Here is a 27,839-nt window from a genome sequence, read left to right on the forward strand (position 1 = left end):
GGAAATTCAAATCAGCATGAGAATGTAGTGGAGGCATCAAATTGCTTCCCCTGTTCCCATGCTAATGTGGTTAATTTATACCCGGCTTCTTCAGCAGTTCTTACATTTAAGACTGAAGACTGTCACTCTGACACTGCAGCTTTCCTTTAAGCCAGGGTTTGCAGCTACATGTTCAGAGGGATGGATGTGCTGCGCCTCTCTTGGTGTAACACAGAAAAGGATCTTCAGCTTCCAGGGAAGCTCAGCTTGAATTTGAGTCTCTTGAGAAGTCTGGTCACTTTCTTGCTACATAGAATTTCTTAGTGCTTCTAAGTAAATGTATTTCAAAAGGTAATTTTTTTTGCAATTGTGCATTTTTAGATAAATAAAAAAATGATTTAAAAAATAAACACCTTTGTTTAAAAAAAGTCCAGTATTAAGGAAAGTATTTTAGAAACTCTGAAAAAGGCTTAAATGTGTGTGAAACTGTTCCTAACAGCTGTTTATGTGTACTTACTTTTCCAGAATGCCTCTATAAATTGTACCTGTTCTCCCAATGGAAAGCTATGCATGAGAGTCTTTGTCTTTAGCCTCTGAAATCATGGCACAGCTAAAGCTGTTTTTTCTTGGATGGTTGTTGCAGGAGGCTGAGATTAGGCACTGGTGGCCTGTTACCATTTTGGAGCAGTGTGGATGATGTAATTCTGCAGGTGGATTTTCTGCATACCCTCTCCACTCCCAGGTTATGTGGTCCTGTATGGAAGTTTGTAATCAGTGTCTCTCAAAGAGCACAAGTTTGGGATTTTTAGAACAAGAAAGGGTCCAGGTGGATGCAGGTATAACAAGACAATTAGTCTTATTTTGAATTGAATTATGCTGTCTAAATTTAGTCATGTCATTTAGGAATGTGTGTACCAGTACAGAAGCTGGAACCTACTCTGTATCCTGTCTCTATTGCCAGAAAACAGGGAAGAATTAATATAAACATCCCATGATAACCTGTGTTATTTCCCTGCAGTGTGCTGTTCAGAACCACCAGTTCTGCACTCATACCATTTCTTGATATCCACGTATCCAGCCAAAACAGAACATTATTATGTACAGAATTAACAGAATTAATTCATCAAATAGTTTTACCCTTTTGCGGTCTGTTCCTAGAATGAAGTAACAGCAGAGGTATTGTACTTGGTGTTTTTTTCTGCCCTAATGCCAGTTTGATGTTCATTACCCTTTCGTATAATGGTACAGCCTGTTTCAGGTAAGTCCAGGTTGTGGTCCCAGCCTACAGCACTAAGGAGACAGGTAAGTTCTGTTCTGCACCAGCCTCGTATTCTCAACAGCCTAAGGAGGGAAAACCAGCAGAAGAAACAAGCACCACGTGACAACACAACAAGGAGAATATTCAGAACCCTCTTTATTCTGTATCAGCTGCGTGCTTCACTGGATGCTGGCAGGCTGCTAAACTAACTGGTGCTGCCTGCTCGGGACATAGAAGGAAACAGCAGGGCTTGGTGGGTGGTTCAGGAAGTGTCCATGGTTTGTATGGTCTCATCCAACACCTCAATTTCCAGGAGTGCTACATTTTCTGTGAGAACAGCTGTAGTTCCTTTCTCACACTTGTACCTCCCGTACCTGTTAAAGACAGAGGGGACGGTTCAGCTTAAAGATGATGCACAGGAAAAATCTCATTTACCATTTCAGAACTACCCAGATTTCTCCAGAAGTTTCCTGTAGAAGTATAAAATAAGTAAGTAATGGAACTGTGCTTAGTGCAACATCTAAACTGACTGCAGTAACTGGGAATGTTTCAGAGAAATCAGCATTCTTTAGGGAACATCATCTTTAAAACAAAATAGCCCTTTTCAGTTACTTAGTCATTTACTTCCTAGAAGCCAGTGGGATTTCATTAGAGCACTCTAAGAAGGCTTTTTAGCAATTTATATTATATATATAATTCTACACCATATTTCTTTTTTGCAGCTCTTGAGTAATTATAACCAATATCTGAGCTTTGGATTTCTGTGCTAAAAATTAGCTACATTTAACACAGACTGCCTGTAATCATGCTGTGCTTCTGGCATCTGAACTGCATCTGTCCAGATGAGGTGTTGACCTTTACACCCATGTAGAGTGTGATACAAAATCTCACTTAAAATGTGTAACAAAACTTCTCCCTCATCAATGTCTGCTCAGAATTAAGTGTCACAATTAGGAGTTGAGCAGAAACCTGAAAAGCTCTTTACCTGGAGCAGCACAACTCTGCCTTAAAAGCAGGGAAAAAACCAGTTTCTTTGAACTCTCCTATTCTGGCAGTGGATGGAGAAGTTGCACAACTTGTTGCACGTAACATAAAAGTACATATTGCGAAACCCTCTAGCAGCCTTGGGGGCTGTGATTTCCCCCGTTAGGCAATGGAGCTGAAATTCATACACTTACCTAGGGATTACTCTGACAGAATTAAAGTATTACAGATCCATGTTCTTCCCAGCAATTCTTAGTATAATGCACAGCTTGGGGAATACCAACCTGTCCCCCTTCCTGTTGGCCACATCGTAGGGACGGAGAAAATCCAGCTTGCTCTTGCTTATAACACAGATATCGATGTTGCTGCCGGAGCCCAGATCATTGTATATGCCGGCTGCAATGGCATCTCTCACAAGCTGTTTGGCTTCCTCTTCCTAGAAAAGTTAGAAAAGCTGTCACAAATGGTGGCATTTCACAGGGGTGTTTGTCCATGTGACAAGAGAAGCTGTGTGCTCTCAGAACAATACAGGAGATACCAGCACCTTTTTAATCACCAGAGCATCAACAACAGTGCTGAGCAGCGTGTTACCTACAGGAAGTACCTTTTATCCTATCCAGGATCCACCACCCCAGGATGGATCAAACTTGAAGAGGCAGCCAGGAAAGCAAAATTTAGATTTTTATTTGCATTAATGAACAGAGAAAATAGAGTTTAACATTTTTATCTGCTGGGTTTTTGTGTAAGGTTCAAGTTCCCTGCACTGGCTTCTGTGCAACAGCTGCATACAAATTAAAGGTTCACACTAGTTTAGTTACAAGGCTTCCCTGGGTAGGGGATGCTTAATCATCCTGTGCAGGACCAAAATCATTTCTATGATGTTGTAACTTAGCTTGGTTTGCACAAGTTACTGGGCTTATCTTAACAGTAACTGTCACAAAGCAGCCGTGCTCTGTTCTGAACAGTACCTGGCTAAAATGTTCAATCCTGGTCCTGAACAGAAGTGCAGAGAACTTCTTCTTAAACCTGCTGAAAACACTGGTCCTGCCTGGTGCTGCTGTCAAAATGCTGCAATTTGTAGTTAAGTGAGAAAATGGAAAACGTGCTAGTTTCTGTGCTGCTGCACACTTTAGAGGTTCCATAGATAACCAAAGCAGAATACATATTTAATACAGTTCATTTAATACACACTGTATTTATACATCTCAATATATATAAAATTTATTTAAATATAAAATGTAGTAGTTAATAACACTAGAATTGGATTTTTATATATATTTATTTTTATCTATTTCTAACCCTCCTCCCAGTACCAAGTATTTGCAGCAAAAGTAAAACAGAAAACCAGAATGGGAACTAAAGCTCTCTGTTGCTTATGAAACCACACACTAATCCTGCAGAGCTCTCATTTCTTACAGGCTTTGTGTGTCTACTTTCTTTTAAAAGGGCAAACATGCAGCTGCTGAAATATGCACGTGGCATGTAACCCTGAGAAATACACTGTGTAAACAGCCTGCACCAGAGCCCCACAATGTCTGTGATACACCAGTAACCATCAGATGACTGTCTTTTACCAGGACACATTTCAAATTCATCAGCCACTCTCCATTAAAGTAAAATACTACAACCCATCCGTAATCATCCTCATCCCTCCCCAATAACCAGCATGACTGGTATTGATGTGAAGGTGGCAGAAATAAATACAAGTTCTGATCTGCCCAAGAGCCTTCATGAACAAGAAGAGGGTTGGCAGCTGCACTGGCTCCCTCTACAGATCCCAGCCAGGGCTTACTCTTACTTATTTCAATGGCAACTTACTGAAAACAATCACAAACCCAATCCAGCTCTATTAGAAATAATCAGTAACACTTCAAGTTTACACTATACCTGCAGATGAGGAGCATGAAGAAATGCTGCAAAACAACATTCCCGATGTTTTAAATCCTGTAAAAATCCTGTACAAGCACCTTGTCAGTACCAACGCAGGCCTGTCCCTATCACCATTTGCCCAAGCTCTTCCCATGGCACTGAATGTCAGAAAAAGATTGTAGCCATACACACACTTGAATCTTTTCAATAGCCCCTGCAGTACATACCTGAACACAAGACCCTTTTACCAAAGGTGTATAAGGAACTTACTTGAAAACAACTGGAACATGCGTGTTCCAATCAAGAAAGACTAAACCACACCAATCTGGACTCTCTATTTTATCAAGTCATTTCTAGCAGGTGCTGCTCAGCCAGCCAAACACAACCATGTTACCATAATCACTCCTCATTGCTTTGCTTATATTTATTTCACACCTTTGAATAATCTCCTGCCACCAGACCTGGTGAACAGAAGAGCAAACAGGCAAATGATGATAAATGCAGCTTTTCAAATACTTGCTTCATTTTGAAGGCCTCGGTGTCCCTGCCAGTATCCTGCCACATGACAACAATGATCAGCTCCAGAGCCCAATCCTAAACCCTCCGATTCCAACAGCAGCTGCACAAAGCCCCAGTGTACAAGTGCAGCTGAAGGGGAGCCCAAAATTAGCTCAGCTACAACCACGTCTGCTCCCCATGCATACCCTGCATTCTCCGATGGCCCTCTGCAAGAGCGCAGCCTAACAGCATTCCCATAACAGCTTAATTACAGTATTGACCAGGAGGAGGGCTTTATTTCCAGTAAACTATAGGAATTGCATAAATCCTTATTTAACTCCAGTTTTATTAGTATTACTCTTTAAAAAACCATAAATTGAATTGCACTTTTCCTACCAAGCTGACTGGAACAAAACAGCCATGCTGTAAAACTAATTCCTGTGCCTTTCTTCACTGGTTTTTGGCAATAAAACTCTGTAAGGATTTCCTCATTCAGCTGATAGAAAACTGCTTTCACCAATTGGTTGCATGCTAAGGGTACTATAGAAAAAGTAAATACAGTAAAATAAACACATGTAGATCTGATTTAAAAACATGATAGCAACCAAAATCATTTTAAGCAATAACACAAATGTTAGTATAAGAAAAGCACCACAGCTTAGGAAAACTAGCGCAGATTGTTGGGAGTTGGTTCCATTCTCCCCTTTAATTTACTCATTTTTAAACAAAAATGTAAAACTTTATTTAAATAAAATTTGAATTTTATTTACTTTCTAAAGCGCACTTGATCAACCTCCTGCTATTAAAATAGTTCTGAAAATACTTAGCACAGGCAGCAGAGCTCAGTGACCGCACTAAGGTATCCACTACACTAAGAAAGTAAAATGTGATCTCAGCTCTGCCAGCTGGAATAATTTTCATATTAGAAACCCCTGCTTTGGTGCTCTTTACTTCTTTCATGATTTAGAAAGATGAGCGGAACGGCCACAAGCAAGGACTGCTGGTTTACAATCAGAAAACAGGGGCTTAGCATGAAAAGTGCTGACACAGCAGCATGAATGAGGCACTGTAATAATTAATCTTAAAAAACCCTAAAAGTTCAGAGTATATAAAAGGAGCACTTCCTACTTTATGGTTGCAAAGACCAAGCTAACTGGGAATATCATTCTCTCGGGTCCACACTGCTTCTTAAATGAGATTACCACAAGAGTGATGTACTGTAACACAAGTCGGTCGTGACAAGCAGCACTTTATAGAGCTATCTGTTTGTCTCCATCACCACATCACACAATGTGTCCCAGGACTCCAATGTGCAACTCCATTTACCACTACATGACAAATGGGCAGCACTTGTAAAAGGCACAAAGAGGTCCAGCTCAGCCGTGTAATGGTCACCGCAGATGTACCAGAGTGCTGGAGGGGGGAAAAAACAGACCCTCAAGTTCATTAAAGTGACCAGTAATGGATCTCCCAAAACGTGTCTTAGGAATAGTACAGTAAAGGCTAAAATAAATAACTCAGCACGGAAGGCTAATCTGAAACAGTGTTTGATAAATTATTTATAACACAGACAATTGTCTGCATTTAATATTGGCGCTACTGGTAGCATCTTTAAAAGATGATTTATGTGTTGTAATGCCATTAAGCTTTATATGGGCCCACTGCTAGCTATAAAGTCTGCTGAGATTTAGAGAATGAGTTTTAAACTGTCACTGCAACATCATAGTAGATAGAGCCAGTATTAAATCTTTACTTTAAACCTGTTATCTGGAGAGTTGCATTTTGTGGACACTCAAGAACTGATAGATTACCTCTCTGCAGCTGCTATGCTGCAAGTCCCAAACAGCACCAATGAGGAACTTTTACACATTATTCTTGTATATGACTTGAACCAAGTTTCAATTCTCACTTAAGCGATTTCTAGATTTCAAATGCTACCAAAGGAAAAAAAGAGACACTTTCCTGCAGAAGATGTGGCTATTTCTACATCTTATCAGTACTGTCTTTACTAGCAGATTTTAAACAAGTTTATCATTATCCCTCCAACAATAAAAGGAGCAGCTGGAATGATTTTGAGAGCATTATTTCCTCAGCATTTGGAAACTTTGCAAGCAAGTTCAATCTGGAAAAGGCAGCTCCTGTTTAAAAACAAAGGATAATTTAAGTTCTTACCTAAGTGAAATGAACCCCTTCTGCAGGTCACCAGGAGGCTGTCACAGACAGGATACATAGTGCAGTGCTCCAAGAGCAAGTCTTACAAGAATTTCCAATACAGTGCACAATGAATACTTGTACAGAATGGATACAATAGTGCCGAGCAATATTTGTAAAATTAATTCAAATACCACATTGGTTTTTACAACAGAATGAAATGGGTTCCCATGATGTAGAAAGTTGATCCTACTTTAAGTGAGAATCGACAAGACTCACGTGGGGAGGGAAGGAAAAGAATGAGAAGCCTCAGGAAGGACAATGATAATAAAAAATAGATCTATAAAGGAGTGTTGGGAATTTGGGGCTGGGAAAGCGATACCTCTTGAAGGACGTAAGCACCTACAGAAGCATAATTAGATTTCGGAAGAGTAATCAGCCAAGTACACCATGTGAGAGGATGTGCAAGTCTGCCTGCAGGGAGAAGCTGTGGTAGAGATCAATATGTAACTGGAAGCAATGCTAAAATCTGCTGGCTAAGTCCAAAGCGAGAACAAAACTGAGAAGCAAAGTACTTTGTGTTTTTCTTGTAAGGGGAGGTTGAAAGACTCCATTAGTGAGAATGAATTTGTTTTGGCTCCCTTCTGAAGCTGGAAAGGGGCTGGCACCTGTAATTTAAACCACTCAGATTTAACAAGTCTTCACCAAAAAAACCATACATTTCAAGCAGGACCCCATACATGGATGAATGACCTTGCTTCATCATTTAGGGGGGTTTTGTATTAGACAAAGTAGTTTGCTTCTCTCTCATCTCTGAGCAGGTGAATGAAACCCAAGAGCAGGCAAATGAAACCCAAGAGCAGGCAGTCCTTCGAATCTGCCCCTCACCTACCTTCCTTCCACCATCTTTTTTGTTTGTGCTCTAAGACGTTACTAAGTTCGAGGTGGAATGCTGAGATGTGACAGTCCAAACAAGGCAAAACAGGCTCTTAAAATAGGTAACGCAAGATCAGGATTCCGAGTCACAGAAAACCAGATTAAACTGACACGCCAAATGAACACAGCACAAAGAAACATTTCCAAGGTAGAAGCCGCAAGTAGGAAGAATTAAAGCAACCACTGCACCAAAGGCAAAGGGGTTATGAAAATCAGAATCTGGAAGACCAGCAGCAAGTTTATTTTTACTGAACAGATGTTAAAGGCTAAAAAAACCAGAAATGTATTAGTTTCTAAAGCAAAAAGGGGAGAGGGCAGTGAAACAGTGACTCTTCCTTTGTGTGTTAGACAGCTAGGTTGATTTAAATCAAGGTAACACACATCATGTTATTTTCCACTTCTGCTTCCACAGCCTTATTTAACAAGAAAGTGAAATGCTCCAAGTTCTGAAATATTACCTGAATTCACTTGCAGGAAGGCAAGTGAATGACTCAGTATTTGCACAACAAACAGTGTCAAGGGCTCAAAGGCTATTTAATACGATGAGAATTTTCTCTCCAGAACACATCCTGTGCTGTAGAACTTCTGCTTGGAGCAGTGACTTCAAATAAATTTCCCTCAATTCCAGCTCAGGTTTCAGAGCTGGACTTGTATTTAAAAGGACAAACAAAAAGCCCAGGCCAGTTTCATTCCTGTATTTCCTTGTGCCACTGCACTCCTCCGTTCCTCACTGGGCATTCTCACATGCACAGTCTACAGCAGCTGTGCCGCCACCACCACAGCACATGAAAAAGGAAAACCCCAACTTGCTTAAATCCCTGGATTATGAACACATCGGGGTTAATGTGCTACCTACTTCACATGGAAAATACAGAAAAATTAGGAAGTAACAATCTTGAGCTAAAAACATGGCACAGGCAGGAAAACAACATAAAAAGAAATGCGAGCACAGCACTGAGCAGCAGTCTTGTTTGTGTAAGAACTCAATTGCTGAGTTTCAACATCATTCCATTCATTCATAGATCATAGATGAGGTGATTCTTCAGTGCACTTCATGTCAGTTTTGTTGTGAATAATACTCAAGTCTATGTTTATTTTTCCAACTGTTTTCTATTAAGAACTTCCCAAATAAAATGCACCTTAGTTCCTAATTATTGTTCTCAGCGGTTACAGTTCTTGCATGTTCCGATGGTAGACGCCTGCACCCAGACTCATCATCACCTCCCCCTTTCTGATACCGTACACCACACAAGTATAATAAACCATGTTAATATTTCATACCAATGTGAAATATGCTGGAGTATCAATTCAACATCTGCTGTCTTTAGGGTACTGGCATCCCGCAGAGACACTTTCAATTTGTAATTGAGTTCTATACTGAATTAATCAGCAGTTTATCTTTTTTAGTAAAATAATGTCTTCCCCACTAACCTGGATTTACATTAACAATTTATGCCAAATTACCTGCCAAGGCAAGAAACTTACGATTCGGAACTACTATTCAATAACTTCAGTTCCTATGTGCCATTCCTTACACAAAGATGACTACAATACATATTTCCAGTGGTACAGAATTAAATTACAAGCTCCTCTCACAACTACAGGATTTCTTTTACTATTGTTCCCATGCCCTGAACTGAGAAGGAAAATTCACTCCATCCATTGCTGCTTACATCTGCGTGAAGTTCATGGGGTTTTTAGGGAACTACTTCTCAAAATAAAAGAACTTGCTCAACAGCAACAGAACTGTAAATTCTGCCAGGCTGGAAGTTCTACTACAGACAGCACAATATCCTTAGCTTTCTATACAGCTACATTCCCATGCAGTAACACACCGAGCCTCAGCTACCAGGAAGAAGCCAGGTACGTACACCACACAATATTACAACTGCTATGTATTACTACTGCATATCAAAAAACTTAATATCCAGCCATAACATATCTCCTTCAAATAAAGCAAATCTGTTCATCAGCCTATCCCTCTGAGAAAAGGATGGAAGGGAATGAAGTTCACCATCTGGGAAAAGAAGTCTTGGGATAGTTTTTCCTTCCCAATACCCCAAATTGCTCCATGCAGCTTAGTGGCTGAAGGGAACTGCACACACACACACACCCACACCCCCCAGCCCTGGCTCCCACCCTCTACCCTGCTCCCATTCCCTCTTCCCTGCTCAGACAGGGTCTTCCCCTGCCTCCACAGTCCTGGCCACAGGAGCAGCACTCGGGCTCTGTGCCATGTGAAATATCTTCCAGTGTGTTTTGCCTGTGTTCTGCAGTTCTGGGAGAGGCACGAACTGAAACAGTTTACACTGCAACACCTGCTCCTGAGAAATGCATCAAAAATAATTACCTGTCCTACGCCCACCCTGTGCAGTGAAATGATCTCTTAACACAGAGCCCTGCTTCTGGCTGGCTCGTCTACATTATTACATACAAAGTTTAAGTGTTACTTTCATAAAGGTGAAGGAATTGTTGCTCTTTGTCATGCAGCAAGGCCCAATTTAAACTCAGGTAAAATTTATTTCCCTTGATACAGTCTGTAAACAGGAAACTAGAAGAAAGTGCTACTGGGCATCACAGGTAACTCAGACTGATCCTGTCGGCAGTTTCCCACCTGATTTCTGCACAGAGACCGTGTGTGATATATTCAGAAAGCACACCTCAGAACACTTCTCCAGCAATCCTACCCACTCCAGAGCACAGCTAGCCAGCACATTTTAAATCAGCCCGTATTTCCTGTTCCATGCTAGTTCTGCAAAGGAAATCAATCTAAGGCACAATTCTGTGAAAGCAGATGAGAACATTATTAACTGTCCAATGTGTCAAGCAGAAACCAGCTTATCATAGAATAATTTTAATCTAAAAATAAGAAATAGCACAATAAACCTTTATTTCCTGCATGACTCTATGCACTAACACCTAATATGTACCCATGGAAGCTCATCTCTCTGAAAAGGACAATAACACAGGTACATAAGGAAAGCACAAGATCTCTTATCGCCATGAGCGCTGTCAGAAAGGGCAGTGAAGATATGCCACTAACAGTCTCAGTTCCTGTCCCCGGGTAATGAAATAAACAGATACACAGAGCACATAAATACTAAGCACTTATTTTTGTTCACGGAGTCAGATTTTTTTTTTCCCCTCCCCATTTACTTAATCTCTGTGTTTGACACCAACAGGGGTTCAAGTATCTCAGGCAGGCTCTCCAGCTTAACTCTGATAGTCTGGCTTGATCTCTATTGTCTGCTGCCCGAGTTCAGCCGACAAACCTCCCAGCAAGTGGTCACCTTCCCATGGAGTCATTAAACCTCCAAATGTCAGCTGGTGGGATTAGCCTGCAGACTTCCACACCTGAGCCCTATGGCAGGGACACAGGCATTTTGATCACCATCACTAATGAATACAGAATTCATATGCAGCTTGTCATTGCTCTTGAGCCTTGAATCACACAGATGCAGGCTAAATAAGGCTGATGAGACAACTATTGTTGAAGATTAGAGAGTTTTGACAGTTTCCCAAAATAGCTCACTATTATTGTCTGTAGTTAATAAACAAAAATAATACCACCATATTGAGGGACAGTAGGAAATAGGAGCACAGAAAGATTTGCATGATCTCTATGTCAGTTGTTAGAAAATGGAAGAAAGTGACATGTTTCCATAATATTTTGTACTACGCCTGATGCATTATTTTACTGAAATAAGAGGTACACAGTGAAAGCTGCATCCAGAGGAGAACATTCTGCTTCACTCTGGGGATATGGGAGTACTCAGAAATACCTCAAAAAACAGTGACAAAGCCAGAAACAAAACTGTGGACCCAAAGAGCCCAAATCTACAAATTTTGCAGCTTCCAGTGCTCTTACTTCGTATAATTTCTTTATAAAAACAACTACAACTATTAACTGGAAAAGGCTCCAACTCCTCCTCTCTGCCCATCACCTCTCCTTTTGCAGAGGATTACCCAAACCTGCCAGCTGAATTGCTCGTAGGATTGCTCCTTAACTCATGTTTGGCAGAACCAGACTAGTCAACAAAAGTAACCCCTGCAGAACCATCACAAAAGCAAACCTGGCCAGCAGCTGAAGGAGTGACCATCGCTGGCAGCAGAACAAGATGCCATTTTTCGGACAGCACAGCTTGCACTTATGCTCCAAGTGGAATATAGTCAGAACAGCTCCCTCTTGCTTTTAATCTGTTCTTACCCCTCCAGAATATTTCTGGTTTCAGTACCATGTGATTTCCTGCCACACTTAAAAAATTGAGTAAGAAATGACTGCAAATATAATCTCGTATTTTTGCATGACCTATTTAGAAAGAATTATTAAATACCTGCATACTTGCCTGCTTCCCTTTTCCCCCCCTACCTAATTCCATGCCCCTGAACTCATTACATAAAGATTTACTCCATTTTCCCTGCAACAATTCCACTTTCTGTGGCTTCTACTGATTCTCTTCAGTTTGAATCATCTTTTTATTAAACCTGGCCGTTCTGATGAAATACAGAAATGAAGTTACAAGCAGCCTGTTTCCTTGCCTAAGCAGAAAGCTCTCATCAGAAAGCTCCAACATAGCCTTGCTGTACATCAAGTCATTCTTCTATGGACAAAATGCTTCTACTTTTCAAACAACTTAAGTCAAATACCACAATAAAATACATAACAACCCCAATCTACCTAGGAATTCACCACCCACAGTATAGATGAACCCAGAACTCCAGCATTTAACACTAGACTTTTTCCCCAGATCATGATGGTTTCCATATCCACCACTTCAGAGTATTTCTTCACTACTGTTTAACACTAGAAGGCATTAATGCATTTGCAAAACCTGACTCCAAGGTTTAAGAACCATGTGGCTACTCTATCGAAATGCTATAGAAAGAAAAATTGGCTGCAATGAAAGATCTAAGGCTCAACACACTCTATTAGATGTACTGTTCTTCCACTTATGTTTTTTAAAGTAGATCTATAGCTGCCCACATGACAGATTAATATTGTTCCACAGTAGTTAGGTGCTTGGCATTACATTTCTGAAGCATCTACAGGCCTTGAGGGCTGAAAGTGTTCACATCTTCAGCAATCTATAATGGTTCCTCTAGAGGCCAGCACTTGCTTCACAATGAAACATGCCTCCATAAATCAGACTGCAGAAGTGGCACTTGTGTACGTCACCATCTATCTTAGCAGTTTCTCTGAAGGATGTTGGGTAAAGATCATCTCCCAGCATTGCAACCAGGGAAAGGACCATCACAGCTGGCATTGATAAAGCATGTGCTACTTAAATCTGAAGACACACTAAGTCTATGGAAAAAAAACACATCCTGCTGGTGTTAGCACGCCTCAGGCAGTGGTAGAAGCTTCAGCAACTCATCTTCAAAAGGCTGAGAGCCAGGGCTCTAGAAACCTGCAAAAATTGGCTAAGCCTGCAGTCGTCTTTTTTTTATTTCTTTATTTTTTTTAGGTTTTATTTTTTTTTCCAAGTTGAGCATCTTCAAAGTCTACAATTCTAACTGTAGGGCACAGCAGCTGCCACTGCAGATTTGATCCTCTCCGCTTTTGGCAGCTCTCAACTTGAAATTCTAGCAAAAGAATTTTTCAAGTTGCTATTATTGCCTGTCATGGATTTATAAATATTGTGCACTATCTGCTGTGGCATGGCTCTCATGGGACACCAGCGCATGCCAAAAGCATAACAGAATGAAAAACAGTCCCTATTCTTCAAATAAATGCTAATTTTTTTTAACTGTGCTCACACAATGCGTTTGGTGATCAGCTTCAATAGTATAGAATATATATCAGAGGCAAAAAAGCTGATTGTCTTTTCCAGTAGTATTCAGCTGCTATTTTCATTAAGCTTGTTTAATTACATTCCAGATGCTAATTTGCAAGTTGATACCAGAGGGTGCAGGACAGTTTGCCTTTGAATCATTTTTCTGTGATGTGATGGTCTTGAAGCACACCACTACCCTCCAGTAGCCCTAGCAAGATATTCTGACAATTAGTGCAAGAGAAAGCAGCATTGATCTTGACAGAAAAATATTAATCCTCTACCCATTTTACTACATTAATCTCCAGGAATTTTAAGTTTAACACCACTGCCATTTCATAGCAAGTTTTATGTAAAATATCCATAGAGTACTTCAGATTTAATTTAATTTCAAGAGAAATACCATTTGTTATTTTGTTACTTTACTAGAAAAAAAACCAAACCACATCTGACTTAAAAGGTAAATATTTTAGGCTGGCAGCCATAACAAAATACGAAGCAGCATTAAAGAGGGCAGTTGAGCTTATCACCTGGATCTTTGCTTGTTTAGTTATCATTAAATTAATAATTTATTATTAGCAATATTCTCTTATTAACAGACTATCTGGCAAAAACAAAGGAAGGGTTAAGGTGCACCCAAGCCTCAAAGATCTAAATATCTGTTTCAATAAATTGGTAGGCTGCATCTCTACACACTTGTTATACCAGTGAATATCTGCTGCCATTTATGGTTGTATATGAAGACAATTTAATTAGGATGACCTTTCAAATAGAAAAAGTTGGAGATTTACCAATTTTTGGTGCCTTTTTCTGGTTGCTCTTACACAAAGAATGACTTAAAATACAAGTTTGAAAACTAGCTGAGAATGTGATGAAATTTTTAGTTTCATAGCACAGCCCTGACATTTATAGCTTTGAGAGCAGACTATTATGCTGGAGCTGTTGATTCCAAGGATTTGTAGTTCACGTTTTCAGTATGAATAGCACACATGCCAAGTGCACGGTCACACAAGAGGCTGGAAAAAGAGACTCTGTCATTCTTAAGAGGCATGAGGGGAGAGGGAAAAACCTCTATCTAGTGGTTCTTTATCAGCCATCCAGTGTAACGCCTCTAAGAGAGGAAACTTGAGTGCCTATTAAAAATATTCCAATATTTCTGATAACATTTATAAATACACTAGAGCCCTGAAGTCCAGTGTCTTCAGATACCACTCAAACCACTGCAGTAACACAGGAACCCTGATCTTACTGCATTTTTGCACAATTATTTCATACCTACAGAAAAGAAGCCAGTTCCAGAAGTAACTGGAAAAGTGCTTATTACAAACTCTTAAGCAGTTTCACTGATGGGAAACTTCCTGAAACCAGATGGGGTTTTTTTAATCAACTGGTATTACATGTCACATTTCTTCAGGAGATGTGACAGAGTATGACATCAATTACACCTGAACTTTAAAAAGTGGTCAACTTTACAGGAACTCAATGGACTTATGGGACCATCACCTGAAAATAGAGTACATTTGAAGGGAAGGAAATGACCCACAGCAACTGCATGACAAATATAAGGAACTTCTGAAGACCTTTTCTGAAAGAATCAGCTCAATACCTGCAGGATTTGTTGTATCTGCATTTTAGGCTGAAATGATTGCAAGTCTTTGTGTTACAAGTAATTTTTAATGCGTTCAATTTTCAGTTGTGTTGAATTAATTTTTTTCTTTACCATGCAAATATTAATCAATTGGAATGGTAAGTATTCACAGAAAGTCTAAAGAGCTTAATGTGGTTTAAAAAAGGGCTTGACATTACTGAGGCATTTTACAAAACACAGTTACAGAAAGCCCTTTAATGGTTTTGTTTTATTTTCATCAATAGTCTGTCTGCAGACAACTGGATTTTTCACTCTTTAGTTAACAGGCACTGAACATGGCGTAACTAAGTGTAAGGAAATACTATAGATACAAATGTGCTGCACACACACATAACTGAAGAGCTAATTCTAATCTCAATCACAGCACTCCAGCTTTTAGCTCCCTGAATGATTCTCTGTAATGAGCAACCAAACACTTTTTCAATTTTTAATCAAGATTATCAGCAAAACACAAACAAACCACGACCTTGTAAATCTTCTGATAATCAGCTTTTAAGTATACAATAATGGAAGTACATTTACTAGTTCTGAACATACCCAATCAAACAGAAATCTAACTAGTTTCATATGCTACTTGAACATTTCTTGTTTATTTTACAATCCAGTGTTCTCTTTTCAGGATTCAAAGAGGAGGGGGTCTGACTACTGATGGCAAGACAGCAATATTGGCAATATTGACTCTGCAAGTGCTGTTAAATTCCTGGTCAACTCTAATCAGCAAGTTGTACGTTTTTAAGGCTTTCACCTACATTCAAATCAGACAAGCTTTTCCATACACAAATTCACAAGCAGCTGTGGTCCTTTAAACTTCATTTTACCCACCAATTTTTACAGCTTTGCAGTAAGCTGACATTAGTACATTTTAAGTGCAGTGGAAACCAGAGCAGATTTAACTTTATTTAAAGCTTCAAACCTCTTCTTATGATCATGAGGATTGCTGAGAGAAGAAAACTGAGGTTTTAAAAGAAAAATTCTTACCTCCATGTCCGGTTTGTATTTATCTTCAAACACTGCCATAGCTGCCAGCGACCCAGAACCTATGACAACAGAATTAGGACATTACTTTAGCCAGTGTATTTCGATACAGTATTTTCTTAAGAAAGAGATAAACATCAGCAGCCCAAACCACACTGAAGTCTACCTTAGCTTACTATACACTCTCATCTGGCCACCAAATCCAGAACCTAATTTAATCCTAAATTCATAGCTAGTGCACACAGACCTGTGTCCATCCTGATGGTATATCTTTTTACTATTTTGAACACTAAGATAGAAAAATGAGGTAGAAAAAGAGTTAACCAAATGCTACCGTTTGTAATTCCTACTCCTCCATTTCTCCTGCCCCACTTTTGTGCCTGGCCACATTAGAGGGTATGTCACTTAATACTAAAGACACTCAGAATGAATAGATTGCTTTAACGAGCTGCCCTGGCACAGTCACCTTTACACAGGGGGATGAGTAAACCACCAGTGGTAATAGGGTACTGGCTGTTGCCATGAGGTTATTTCCTTTACCTTCTTTTAAACAGTTTATTAGGCATTTACTTTATGCCATTATTTTTATATTGAACAGCAATGGCTGGACAGATAAAATGACAAATATGAAAACACGAGTTTAACATTACTTCTCTTAAAGGATGCAGTGCAAGCCTAGTAATAGAACAGAAGCCATCTCTATCCAAAGCACTGTAAATGCAAGTGTTACAAATGTGCTTTCTGTAAATTACTACAAAAAGCAGTATGATACCATCTGAAACTGTAAGCTTGCTTTGTTCAGAAAGAGTGAGTCTTTACAAAGATATTTTGTCTGTCTGTGGCCCTAACCATATTTCAGAGAGCACTACTTTTGGGGAGTAAATAAAGTTACCTGCAATTTTTTACTCCAATTAGAAGATTTTTTGGCATTTATTACTTTTTAACTTGTTTTGCATACTGCTATCTGTTTAGCTGGGTCACAGAGAAAGCCATATTTTCTATTTAAAATGATTTGTGTATATCACTTGACCACCTCAATGGTTTAGTGAAAGAAAAAGGCAGCGATTAAACAGTTTCAAATGAGGTGTCCTGCTGATTTTATCAAGTCTGCTGAATGTATAATGAAAAAGGAGAAGCTGACAGTGACACTGTTGAGAAAATACAGACTACCTTATCTGAACCATTTAAGGAGGTCCAATTATAGATCAAATTTAAAGGGTAGAAACAGCAGATTTACAGACACAAATCAATGAACATGGTAATCCCAATGAATATGACAGATACTCCTGTTACAGAATATTGCTGTGGTTGAGGATCATTACCTTTACAGTACCAAATACATCACATCTAAAAGCAGTAGGACACTCTAAGTGTGTACTTGTATTACAGGCAATGACTATTCATTTGCACCTTGGAGCAATACACAACTCTTTTTTTTTTTTTTTAAATGCTGAAACTGGGAATAAAGAAGATTTTCAAGCAACTAATAGCAGAAATGAACTGCTGATACAAACAGCTGATATCACAGAACAAACCACAAATCAAAGGACTTTTACTGATCCTTCAAACAAGGTCACAATAAGGCGTGTTCCAAAACAAATACAGAATTTTAACCGTAAAATAATGCTTCTTGTGGGATGAACATAAAAGATTTCTAATGAGAGAAAAAAAAGGAGATATGGTCTCAAACTAAGACCACATTCCTACTACACTCAAATGAAGGCCTACCATAAGCAGAATGGGAAGCCTCAAAACTAGAAAACAACCACCCTTTGATAACGGCTCTTTGAAAAAATTAAAGTATAAAGACTAAAAACTTTGCAGGAATTAAAGTATAAAATGTACCATCTGACAAGTTACTGCATTAGCTACTGAGCCAAGAATATATGGTCTTAATTTCTTACAACTTCTGCTGACAAATAAAAATCATCGCTAATATTGCAACAATCCCATTCATGGCTCAAACTGGGTTCATTCCTCCAGTTCCTTTCTAAAAGAAGTGCCCAAAAGAACCTATGGGCCAGAACTCAGCAGACTTACAAAGAAGAAAAAGGAAGAACAGGGGGACATATCTTATGCTACATTACATTAAATCCTTTAAATAATTAGAAGTATAATTCTTTGTGTATCTCGCTATATTAACAAGACACAAATGCCAAATCTAGTATTAATTTGAAATAAATAAATGACAATAGTCCCATAATGTAAGTTTTCTAAGAGCTGTTGAAAGTCCTAATTTTATTAAACCTGCATGTAGACATTTATGTCTGCAAACCAAGACCCTACAGAGGGTCTAACAGAACAGGAAATAAAGCTGGAAAAGCCGAATAAACTTGTTTGGTTTTTTTCTCTACTGTTTGTAAATCCTAAACATAAGCTTTATGAGCTTGCATTTAAGAAAAGTACCTTAGTAAAAGCCTCACAGCACAGCTGAGCAGTCTCTGAAAGAACACATTTTTGTAATCTCAAATAGCACAATGAAAATTCTTTACTCTTACTAGCACCAGATGTAAACAGCATGTTTTACAAAAACAAATAGACGTATACTTCAGAGTTTCTCCATCAAAACAAATCTGCTGTTTGACAACAGGAATAGGAACTGTTTTGAAAAACACTAATGATATGCATTCACTTGTAGCACGTTAATTAATAAAAACCCTTGATCCCCCTATTTGCACTGCTGGTGGGCTGCAACCCCCTCACTTGACCATCCACAGAGATGCAGGAAACCAGCAGTGGACAGTTGCTCATGAGTTGCAAACTTCACTATCGAATTACACCAACTTCCCTCTACTTGTCAAATTCCACATACAAGCCGAACAACCACACAATGTTCCAAGTAGTTCAACTGACTTGTGAAAGCTATGCATTGTAACAGGAGAACTGGCAATAAAAGCTGTGAACTTAAGTAAACATTGCAAGTATGGTTTTCTTATTACAGTACCCATAAAACAGTACCTAGAAGCACAGAAAACTTAGATATTAAGGGTCTATTGAGAACTTGTTTGTATGTGGGGAAACAGCTGTTCTCTTGTCCATGTATTGTGTCCACCAATAACTCATTTTTAACAAGCATGCTTTGCCTTTATGTAGAAACAAGCTTAACAATTCCCAAACATAATGTCTGGAGAAAGATAAAATCCAAACATTGCAAAACATCATCCATTAACTAGGGATCAATGTTCCCACCTCATACACAAGAACTGATTTAAGTCACTACCAGCTAGGATTCAACATTGCTAAGATGCAGCAGTTCAACCTCAAATCAATAGGGATAATTAAACCAAATATAATTGGTCGTCATGTATTTGTATTATACAACATGTACGGGGAAAAAAAAAACAACCTTTCAGCTAGATTTCTAAAACCACTAACTACTATGAATGGTTACACTTCAACAGCCTTCAAAACAGAGTCATCAAGAAAAAAAACACTGTAACATTTCCAAAGAATCATTTTTCCATGTATTTTCTGTAAGCTTTAGAAATAACTACTCAAAAAGCCTCTAAATAGAAAAAAAATATTGATTGCCAAACAAATTATAACAAACTATAGAATCCAAGATGCAAAGCTGTGTTCTGAGGCAAATGCTTTTCAGCCTGATAATCAGCATGAACCAGGTAAGTTATGAGACCAAGAGATTTTTCTCCTTCTGTAAGAAGCATTGGTCATTTCATAAGTTTTCACAAGCAAGTTAGTAAAAATCTTCTGGTCTCAACTATAATAAACTCATTTTTAAAATCCCATCTCCCTCCTTGAGCAGTTGTGCCACTTCAGTATTGATTTAAACCAAAAGATAATTATTGATACATAGCAAAAAAAAAAAAACAACCCAACCAACAGTAATTTCCACTGTGTTTTGCAACTGCAGTAGCTTTTCTAAAACAGATGAACTGGATCTTTTTAGCAGAACATTCACTGAAGACAACTTCTTATTGCTAAGCACAGTCCATTTTCATCACCCAAGGACCTGTTTGCTACCTCAGCCTGCCACACTGGAGGACATACAGAGCCTTCAGAGAGCAACATTTAGCACTTCCTCATCCATCACTGTCAGGGCTTCCTGACAGGGCATTTATTCACACGCACTCATTGTTATTCAATTTGCTGTTCATTCTAGGTAAAAATTCAGTGATCTCCACAGCCCCATCGATTGGGGTCATTTTTCACCCTGGTTCCTGGCTGAGGAGGCAGTGTCTCAGCAGTGGTAGTGCTTGCTCTGCAGGACGACATTGCCAATGCATGAAGAGCTGATTTATGAATATGAAGCAACACTGGTACCAGGGGACTAGCTTTAGCCACTAGAGACTACTGGAACATACTTACTGTTTCCAAAAGCTGAACTACAGACTTCAAGTGCTTTAATTTTATGCATGCATTTTATTATAAGTCTTGGCCAGAAGCTTTCCTAGACAAGCCAAGCAATCAGACAATCTTGCATCGTTTGCTGAAATCCAATTTTGTCCTTTGTCAGCATAAACAGTTTAATTTGATGTTTTCACTCCTGAGTAAGCACTGAGTATCTTTTAAATCTCCCTTGCAAGAGAGGACACCACTCGTCCATCTACAAACACACTCCAGCACATTAAAAACAAACAAAAAGCTAACACTGCAACCATCTTTCCTATATAACACCGAATTTACAAAAATGAACTAGCCAAAAAAATACATAATTTAATAAACTGCTCTTAGAAAACTAAAAAAAAAAAAAAAATAACAATAGATTAATCTTAATAAGATCAAAATAAAATTTCAACTACTATCTCTGATTTGACCTTTGATACTTTCTCTGCTTTCTTAGTTCTATGGTTCATTTACATGCACAAGCTAATCTTTTTACTAAAATATACCCTAGTCAGTGGGGAAAGTATCAAGGTACTAGGTGTAGAAAGGTAAAGAACATTTACACTGAGAAGGGCTTTGGTTGACAGCACAGCCAAAAGTGACATGTAATCACCAGACACAGATCTGGTACGGCTGACAGCAAATCAAAGTTTAAGCTACAATGAACATAATCAATTGATATTCTACTTCCTACTTGTTTGCACTTATTTTGCTACTATGTTATTTTTGTGGTGGGAAAGAGGAGTAGCCAGAATTTTCAGAAATACCACATTTTAAAGCTTTTAAAATACAGGCACATACATAACCATGCACATAATGGAGACTGCAACTTTAGTCCGCCAATCAATCACCTATCAACACCTATCAGTATAAAGTCAGTTATACTTTAAGTTTACTACAACATTGGGTATAAGGCATTTACAAAATGAGGCATTTACTTTTTTTATGCATCAAAGGCTAAACAATGACATCACATGACGGTTCCTTGGATTTTATTTGCTAAGTAACTTACTTTCCAACTCCTGAGGCACTGGCACCATCTATTGGTCCAGAACCACCTCTGCAGGATTTGTATGATTTAACCACAGTTCTCGAACAGAGTTAACCAGATGATACAGTTTAAACAGCTGCACTGTTTCAACAGCGCAAAGATGCAGAAGAAAAACCTTTAACATTTCCAAGGATATAGTATGTGTTTTATCTAAAGATGCCAACCATGAACGACACAAAAAAATAAAGTTCTATTTTCCCATCATGGAGACAGCATAAAAGCTGCATGAAACAGACTGAATACGACTCCATTTTCAGATCAATCTGCTTTTCAGATGTATTTATCTGGACTTTACACTTCCATAGCATTCCTAAAACCAAGCTCTCTTTCAAAATCATCCAAATATTCAAACTGAAACTCCCGGCTGAAATGGTATCTTCTCGAGTGATCAGAGAGCAAACCCGACTGCAACCCAGGCCATGTTTGGAGTTTTACTTTTTTCAGACATACGATAGCCTGAATAAGGCATTAACCTTAAACACCACAGATGAAACTGTGCAAGAGTATTAGTAGCTCAGAAAGCACTAGTTTTCTCTCTATTTTTTATTTCCAGATTATTGCCTATAAACCACAGAAAACTTCAGAACCAATCAAGTTGATTGGTTCAACACTTCTACTGAAAAACACTCCTTTTGCCAGAGACTGGGCAAATTCTGTGATTTTTCAAGATGTGTGTGCCTTTTCTCTCAACAACACATGTTTTATTTCCTTTCTCAAAAAAATAAGTGGACAGTGATGACGCCTAAGGCTCTCCTGCAAATTGCAAAGCTTATTATAGTGTATTACTATATTATATTATATATATAATATATATTATATTACACTATATTATTATTATAGTGTATTCTTACCACAGGGAACATCCAAGCATCCCTCAACAATTAAGGTAACTAAAGAAACAATTTTATCTAGAGAACACTGCCAAAGACAAGTTAAATTCACAAATCAGGATTAGAGATTATTGAAGATTTTTTTATTCTGTATTACTGTCTTCTTGAATGTACTCTTAAGAGGCCTAACTGGGTTATTCAGCAAGATCACAGGTAAATGGCACACACCCAAAAGCCACTTCACAATTTGAAATTATTGCTACTGCAACACCTGTAGCTATTCATCTCCTCTGTAGAACTGGGAAGTAATGGAGCACTGTTTCCACTTTTTAAGTGACAGGCAAGATACTCCAGAAAAGCTACTTATGATTTACATTCTGCTACCACAAAGTACTTATTTCCATGTTATCCTATGTTCTTGTTTATAGTTGAGAACACACCAAAGAATATATTTAGCAAGTATGTATTTTACAATATATTCTGAGCACTGCTTTTGTAATTGTCTTGACAGGGTAGTACCTAAATGCCCAAAAAGCATGCAAAAAATCTGTGGCTTTAGCTTTCAACATTTCCACAATCTCTCACTCAAAACTGAACAAGACATACACAGAACTGCACGTACTATAGCTCAAATCACTGCTACTACAGAAAATGTTACATAGGCAGCAGAGCTGGAGTACTAACACTTCATAACCTGATGGTGGACTACTCATGTTAACACCAGCAACAGACAAAATTAAACCTCTTTACTGAGAGGCTCCATACACTAGTTATACCAATTATTCAGTACCAAGTACACCAGGTGTTGCCTCATTGTAATGAAAAACCTTCTGGAGTAAAATACAATTGCTTCTTAGCAAGAAATACAACAAAGAAGAAAATACTTCATGTAAGCTAGGAGTTAGGGCTATCTGCAAATCAAGTTTCTAAGGCTTTCTTTTTTTTTTACAGCAAATTTTCAGGAATCCCACAATTATCTTACTTAAAGGTATGCTGGAGAACGCAAACAGCAACCTTCCTAATAGCAGGCTTTTGGCAGCTTAAACGGGGTAACACCCCAAGTTTTTAAAGTGTTAGAAAAGAAAGAGCAGTGCAGCTGCCTTACAAATAAAGGTAAGGCTTTTATGTTTGAGGTCTGTAGAGCTCCCAGTAAACAATGGAATTTAAGTAAAAATTTAAAGCTTTAAATAATAATTTGTTCACTCTTTTTACCAGGCACTTGCATTACAATATAGAGGAAGTATCACTTACCCATGGTAACATAAGGCAATTTGTCAGTTGATCCATGGGGATATATGCTGTACAGGTGAGGGCCTGTGACATCGACTCCACCTAGAACAAGGGCTGCACCAATGTAGCCTTGATACCTGGGAGCAAGGTTTATATGTGAATCAGAAGTCCATAATGAAGCCGTAGTTCCTGAACATGATTACACAAGGAACAGCAAACCACACACAAACCACACTTTAACAGCATTGTTAATAAAGAAAGAAAAAACCTACTTGGTTACCTGAAAAGCATTTGCTTCAGCATTCGGTTAGCTGTGGCAACCCTTGGAAGACGTCCAGTCGATAGTGAATGCAGCTCCAGATTGGAAGAAATCAGCTGTGTCGTCATATCAGTATCTGCAGCTGTGCCTGCTCCACAACAGCTGAAATGAATGATGAGCAAATTGAGAAAAGGTGGGGAGGGCAGAGGAAACAAATAACTCCATGCTTTACTCAACAAATAGAAATTTAATCATGAAAGTAAGGAAATTAAAGTTTTCATACAGTCAGTATTTTCAGGACACAAGATAGCCTGTTTACATGTAAATGAAGTACTAAAACTCTACAACCCTTACTAAGAAAGTATATCACTATGGCTTCAAACTTAAACAGGAGAAGTTTAGATTGGATATAAGGAAGAAGTTCTTTACTGTGAGGGTGGTGAGGCACTGGAATGGGCTGCCTAAAGGAGCTGTGAACGCTCCTACCCTGGCAGTGTTCATGGCCAGGTTGGACAGAGCCTTGGGTGGCATGGTTTAGTGTGAGGTGTCCCTGCCCATGGCAGAGGGGTTGGAATTGAATGATCTTAAGGTCCTTTCCAACCCTAACTATTCTATGATTTCAAAGTACACTCAATATTTCTGTTTACACAAAACATGGCTAAAAATCCCCAATACTATTACCAATGCCATTACACAATACGACACTTTAATACTTACTAGATATTAGGGGAAATGAAGTGTATTTTTGAACAGTTCTTGTCAGCAACAACCATTCCTTCAGTTGCTCTTGTATCTGCTCCCAGGACTATGCCATCCTACAGAAAGAGAAGGTTATTCCTAAAGCGTAAAACTCAAAAGGGGAACTTTGTGGCACCGATAGCCAGACCAACTGCAAGGCCCAGAGCAGCCCAGGGTGAGGGGGATGAGGCACAGCAGACGGTTCTGTACAGACCGAGCATGACTCAGCAGCGCGGAACCTCCACCACCAGCCGGGCCGGGCCGCGTCAGGCGGCCGCTTCCCACCGAGGGACCGAGCGGCCTCTCCCCGGCCCCGCAACAAGGGGCAGCCGCGCACAGCTCGACCCTGGAGCGGAGGAGCGGCCCGCGGCCTGGCCCGGCCTCCTCCCCGCTGTGAAACACCGGAGGAAGGCGCCCGGTGCCCGCCTCACCTTGTAGACGACGCCGGCGATGGTGGTGCCGGTCTTGCGGGCGGCGGGGAGCCGCTGCCCCTTCTGGGAGAGCTCGGCCTCCAGAAGCGAGTTCCTGCAACACAGGCGAGAAGTAAGGCCAGGCGGAGGGCTTTCCCCTCGGCCGCGGACCCCGCACCCCGCTGCTGCCCCAACCCAGCCCCGGTAGCTCGGCCCAACCGCGCCGCCCCGGCTACCGCCTCACCGAGCGCAGTTATCGAAGCTGAAGCCACCACTCGGCGCCTGCAGCACCGACACCGCCGCCATCTTCTCACCCCCTCAAAGACGGACGGAGCCTGTCGAGCGCTTCCGGGTCAACCGTAGCGGGGCGGGGCCTGGGGCGGAGGCCGGGCCTGGGCCGCGTCCGAGCGGCCAGGCCGCTCGCAGCGTGTGAGATGGCGGAGGCGGTAGTGGGCTGTCCGTACGGGGAGCGGGGGGGGTTTGCCCGAGGTTACCGGTACAGGATCAGGCACCGGGCGCCGCTCCGGTTACCGGGGAGGGGCCGTGTTAGGGCATTCTCGCCTCTTGCGTGTCCCGGGGTGGTCGAGGAGGTGCTGGTGGTCCTTGGGGACTGGGCTGGTCGGAGCAGGGATGGACGGGAGCGGGCGGGATGCTCATCCTTGCTCCTTCATTTAACTTCGTTCTACCGTAGTTAAAGTAGAAGCAATGCTGTGTCACTGGGTTGTGGGACTTGTCTGATAGCTTCAGCAGAAAGCTGTGAAGCTTTAAAAGAAAATGAAGATAAAGGGTGAAAATTCCCAAACTTTTATGTCTAGATCTTAGAAAGAGCCTATAATAGCATGAGAAAATGGGAACCTGAGTAAAATTTCTGTGCTGTTAATGTAATGGTAATATGGTGGAAGAGATAAATGCCCCTTTTCAAAATTAGAGAAGTCCTGTTGTACATCAAGGAAGTCAATAAAATTAATCCAGTATTTTCTGGATAAACTACATCGGACCTCTGTTTTAGCTCTTCCTCCAGCTCACTGACCTGTTAAAAGGAATGCACTAATGTATTGCTCAAGAAAACAACTTGTTGCAACATCTCAAGAAAGGATGCATTTTAAAGCAAGGCAGACATGTGCTGTGATTTTTTCAAAGCCTATCACATATCTCATCTGCTTTCAGTATATATCTGTGTATGTATAAATGCCTGAAATTAAAAATCTTGTTGAATAAAAAAATAAAGTAAAATGTTATTTGTTCTGAACGTAAAATGCTAATTGTGGGGGGCTCGCTCCTATAGAACAACACAAGAAGATAAGTAGCATATCAGCTTCTTTCCTAAAGGGAACTTTCTCCAAGTATTTTACCCTACCTTCTTGAGTTAGTTAATGCTCAGAACATGGCATCATTAGGATAGATAGTGTTGCTGAGAGGAGCAGGCCCATGTTGCATTCCAAGAGGAACCACAGCTCTTGCATCAGAAGCAAGTCAGATGTCTCCTGAACAGTACCCAATTAGCAAGTAGCCTAAAAATGAAGCTGGGGTCCCATTGTCCAGACCAAATCTACACGTCTGCAGTGTCCCTTTAATTATTTTGAAATGAGCATTCTCCATCAGTGTGTTACTGAGATGAAAGTGTGCAAATAAAAATGGGGTGAGTGGGCAAAGCTATTGTGCAATGTCTGCTTTTTCTTCCAGTGGCAATTGCCAATGCTTGCCAATGGGAGGGAACAAAAACAGCCATGGGGAAGAAAACCAAGCCCCAACCTCCTTCTTGGTTGTGCCAGTCTTGCAGGAAAAAAACCCCATTGTGTTCAGACTGGAGAGGCTGCAGAGCCAAGTGTGGCACTAGCCCCTGCCAGTGGATAGGAAAGTCCTGGCATGAAATATGAAAGAATCAGCTTATGTGAGGGGTCGGGAAGTGAGGGATGGTCTGATTTACAAGCTCTCACTGAGGACACCTTGCAGATGGAGAACTCTGGGACATGTGCTGACATTGCTCAAAGTTGCTATGCCACTGGGGCTTGGGGGGAAGGCGCCTGATACTCAAAATCTGGAAAAAGAAATGGATGTGCCTGTTTTCCTGAGTGCCCTTTCACTTGTGCTGACTCTCAGAAAGCCATGTTGCTGTGTCCCACACTGGCCAGGGGCTCCTGGTGGTACATTACTAAGGTGGTGGAGTTCCAGGGGTCACTTTTTTGGCATAAGCTACATCGGATAGTGTCCTCTGTGCGGATTCATTGCTGCTGCATGCTGCAGGCTCGGGTGCCTCTTTTGAACTGGAGCACAATATACTGGGAGCATTTGTTCCAGGAGACCATGAAAGACCATTTTAAGATAGGCACACAGAGAACCTGCACTCTTCACTCTTCTCCCTTTTCTTTCAACACTTGAGTAACTAAAATCCCATTTTCTTGTATACCAGTTAGGCTGGGAAGCTGCCTGAGAGAAAGAATATCCTGCTGCCAGATGCTCTTTTTTTTATTCTAACACAGTTGTTTTTCCCTTCATTTGATAAAGTTAAAATAAACAGTCTCTGGGGTGAATTACAGGCGTCAAAATTGGATTGGCATACAAACTGTAGAGCAGTTGGTGGTTGGGAGTCTGGGGAAAAAGAAACAGCAGGTTTTAGCTAGAGGGGACAACAGCTTTATTTCCCTCTTGGTCCTTGACAACTAAGCAGATGTCCTACAATTATTGTTTTACCTTCAAGTAATATAGTCTCTTTTCCTATGCTCCCAGGTACGAGACTGGCTTTTTTGCAGATGTGCAGATACATCTCTTCCCTAGTTCAAAGCTGTCTTAGTGCATTACTAGCTCCATCTATTGCTGGTTAATGGCCGGCTGAGATTCAGACAAATGTTTGTTTCTCCCTCTCAACTTTATGGGATACCTACTTCCAGTGCCATTTACATAAATACAA

General features: G+C 40.1%; 1 protein-coding gene across 1 annotated transcript; it reads right to left on the minus strand.

Annotated features, from left to right (window-relative positions):
• Positions 1 to 1,375: 1,375 nt before the first annotated feature.
• PSMB7 (proteasome 20S subunit beta 7) lies at positions 1,376 to 26,060 on the minus strand. The gene is made up of 8 exons (XM_080630919.1): positions 25,176 to 26,060; positions 24,953 to 25,046; positions 24,501 to 24,598; positions 23,805 to 23,945; positions 23,546 to 23,661; positions 16,073 to 16,131; positions 2,506 to 2,657; positions 1,376 to 1,611 (listed from the first exon to the last, which is right to left on the minus strand). Exons 1-8 carry the CDS (start codon positions 25,235 to 25,237, stop codon positions 1,500 to 1,502), a joined length of 834 nt encoding a protein of 277 aa, XP_080487045.1. The 5' UTR covers positions 25,238 to 26,060; the 3' UTR covers positions 1,376 to 1,499.
• Between the last annotated feature and the right edge of the window lie 1,779 nt (positions 26,061 to 27,839).

The sequence above is a fragment of the Psittacula echo genome (assembly GCF_963264785.1).
Source record: "Psittacula echo genome assembly, chromosome: 16".
Lineage (NCBI taxonomy): Eukaryota > Metazoa > Chordata > Aves > Psittaciformes > Psittacidae > Psittacula > Psittacula echo.

Excerpts from the sequence above, each read along its gene's own strand:
- PSMB7 (XM_080630919.1), bottom strand. The coding sequence starts at position 25,237 with ATGGCGGCGGTGTCGGTGCTGCAGGCGCCGAGTGGTGGCTTCAGCTTC. Across the intron at positions 23,662-23,804 it reads CTGAAGCAAATGCTTTTCAG|GTATCAAGGCTACATTGGTG; the intron begins GTAACCAAGTAG and ends CCTTGCTCCCAG. Across the intron at positions 2,658-16,072 it reads AATACAAACCGGACATGGAG|GAAGAGGAAGCCAAACAGCT; the intron begins GTAAGAATTTTT and ends TAACTTTTCTAG.